The sequence below is a fragment of the Phyllopteryx taeniolatus genome, chromosome 4 (assembly GCF_024500385.1).
Source record: "Phyllopteryx taeniolatus isolate TA_2022b chromosome 4, UOR_Ptae_1.2, whole genome shotgun sequence".
NCBI lineage: Eukaryota > Metazoa > Chordata > Actinopteri > Syngnathiformes > Syngnathidae > Phyllopteryx > Phyllopteryx taeniolatus.
This window is the reverse complement of record NC_084505.1, coordinates 9,761,187-9,764,130: the sequence shown is the minus strand read 5'-3', so window position 1 is coordinate 9,764,130 and position 2,944 is coordinate 9,761,187. Positions and strand designations below refer to the sequence as shown.

The following is a 2,944-nucleotide window of genomic DNA, read 5'->3' as shown; positions in this document are numbered from 1 at the left end:
CTGTTTTGAGGAGAGATTAAGTGACAACAATAAGATGTTTGGCAAAAACCTAATTATAAGAAGCGGAGTTGAAAGTGGCACAGAACAAACCCCCGGTAATATTTTGTTTCCTTTTGTATGATCTAACAGGAATTTGTGCAGCCTCTTTCTAGATCTTTCAATGTTCTCAAGCAGAACAATAATCTTTCCTTTGTGAGAATAAAACACTTTGGGGGCCTCCATAAAGGTCATCACACGTCAAGGGTTCAAAATACTGTAGGCAAAATTAGGAAAGTAAAAGTGGAGTAAAAAAAAAAAAAAAAAAGAATGAAAAAGTAACATACACTTGCTTTGTCACGGATCTCTATGGCATCCAGTGAAGATGGATTTGTTGTGGAATGCTCTGCCTGTTCATGGCAAACCTTAATGTTGGTTTTCTCATGCATTTTTCTCTCGTAATTCCGCACGTCATCCAAAGTCATATCTGGAAGAAGGAGGGAGGGAGGGAGCAAAACTGGTAACTCCTCTCAAAAGGTACTCCGGTTCAGGGAGAGGCGGGAAGGAGATGGAAGTGGCAAAAATGCATTTTAGATTGAGGAGAAAGCTTTAACTAGAGGACCAGGGCGTAAAAGGACAATCATTCAAAGGAGAAGAGCCAGACAGTAGATTTTCAAGATGAAGACAAAGCACAAAACTCCTGAGTCAAGGATGAAAGCTGGGATAGGTTTGGTGATGCTTCAGCCAAAATCAATTATTGTTAAGATTAACAGAGGGGAAGACAAGGTTTTAGGTGAGTGGAGAATGCACAAGCACGACATACTAAAGTGTTAAAAGTAATTCTAAAAGGTTCAATGCAGTTAAGGAGTTGTAGAACTGGTACAGTGAAACATCGAATTAACGGACTCCAGATTTAACTGACAGAAATGGCTTTAACAGACAGAAAAGTGTGAGCGCTCAGCACATTCCAGCAGCGCTCTGAGTTTCCGAACTGCCCCGAGCAGAGCACGCTCGGAGTGTATTTCCAAACGCACACGGAGACTGGTAGTTCTGGCTTCTGGGAAAAGATGCTGTTGTTTACTTGAGCGCTTGTCTCGTCTCTCGAATATTCTATACTGATTTGGTAAATTACACAGTTTTTTGTCAAGCCCTTCACTATGGAATCCAATCGTAACGAAGATGAGGAAAGGAAGCGTGCTAACCTTACAAATTTGAACTTTTCAGAAGTTGGAGGATGTGAGGTATATGTGAAAAATGTGAAAAAACAAACTGTAAGTGACAAACGTAGGAGTAAGTAAAACATTTACAGTGAAGTTTTATGTGGACCCAACCAAAGATAAGAAAGGTGTTGTGCATAAGCGTAAGCACATGTAAGTTGCATCACAGTAGGAATCTGGAGGAAGCTGTATGCAAGTGGAATGTGAAACGGCACATTCATGGCAGTATTAGTCCATCACAGCAATGTTGAAAGGTAAGTTTGGATTTTAGGCCAGGAAATAAAGTGCTTCGAATTAATCGGCAACCGGCTTTCAAGGACGACTCCTCCCCTCTATTAGTCTTGTAAGTCGAGGTTTTCACTATAATTGTATGGTTAACGTGGGGGTGCAGGTGAGGCGAATGAACATGCAAAATCATAAACAGTATAGTCATCTGTCGATGTCTATTTTCATACATATGTGTGAACAAAATTATTGGGACACGAAGTCATTACACCCACATTAAGTGGAATTAGTTCCCCTATATATGTATAATAGCTTCCATACTTCTGGGTGAACTGCTAAAAGAAGTTGCAACATTCACAACTATGGTGGACCAGAAAAGCGACCACCCTAAACTATTACCACAAAGTTAGAAGTATAAAACTCCTCAAATTGTTTGGAAAGATGAAGAATTAAGATTCATGATCGACAAAGGGGTCATAGTCAGGCCAATTACTAATAAAATCCCATTTAAATTCGGTTGGTTTATCCCACAAGAGTGAGTAACTACATTCTAATTGTGAATTCATCCACTTGTGTATTGGAATGCAGGAGAAAATCCAGAAAATGTCCAGTGAGACAAATTGTGGTTCTGCACGACCATGAATGTAACGTCCTGGTATGATGAAGAATGCTAATTCAGGGAGCAACGTGGAATCAGTCTATGTGCCGATTTAAGGCCTCTTAGTCACTTAGTAAGACCTTTCGGAGTGGGCGATATGGCCTCCATATTATACAAAGATTAATTGATACACTATTTTTCCCAAAACTTCTGTCAATATTGTGTGCATGAAATCTACATGCATGATCATAATCACAGACAGCTTTGCTAGTGTAACCAGTAGGATGATTGACCCACCAATCCATTCATCCACCCAAGCAAAGGCTTGCCTGTGTCCAAGCAGCAACACATCCCGAATCACCTGCAACACAGAAACAGTTTTTGCTGAGTAATGTTGTGCAGTATTCAGTCTTGTCATACTTAAGTTTACATATTTGAGATTTGAAAAGCATTTACAGTCACGCTATACAATCAACTCTAGGCTCGGCTATCAGAATAGCATATTTGCATATTAGTTCATTAGCATACCTCTTTATTAGTTAATAACTCCCCCCCCCTCCAAAAAAAAAAAAAAAAAAAACTGACCTTATGCACAAACTGCTCCACACGTGTCTGCAGACCCCACACCTCAAACTTGACTGTGACCAGCTTGTACGAGCACATGATGGGATGCTGCGTGTCCCTCCATCCCTCCTGAAGCATGCCCCGAGACGTCTTCTCTGACTTGAAGTATCGCAAGTCCTGCATTGGTGCATTATGAACACACACACAGACACGCGCTTGTGTTAATCAGCGGCATGGTGGAAGACTGGTTAGAGCGTCTGCCTCACAGTTCTGAGGAGTGGGGTTCAATCCCCAGCCCCGCCTGTGTGGAGTTTGCATGTTCTCCCCGTGCTTGCGTGGGTTTTCTCCGGGCACTCCGGTTTCC

The 2,944-nt window shown here is 41.5% G+C and overlaps 1 protein-coding gene across 2 annotated transcripts in view; it reads right to left on the bottom strand.

The window, feature by feature from the left end:
* Positions 1-2,944, bottom strand: part of LOC133476222 (cytoplasmic phosphatidylinositol transfer protein 1-like) — a 67,167-nt gene that overhangs the window by 4,288 nt on the left and 59,935 nt on the right. For both annotated transcript variants that reach the window (XM_061769338.1, XM_061769337.1), the window contains 2 exons: positions 2,602-2,757; positions 2,314-2,377 (listed from right to left, as the gene is read on the bottom strand). In XM_061769338.1, the coding sequence (XP_061625322.1) occupies positions 2,314-2,377; positions 2,602-2,757 (220 nt within the window). The remainder of the gene's footprint in view (positions 1-2,313; positions 2,378-2,601; positions 2,758-2,944) is intronic.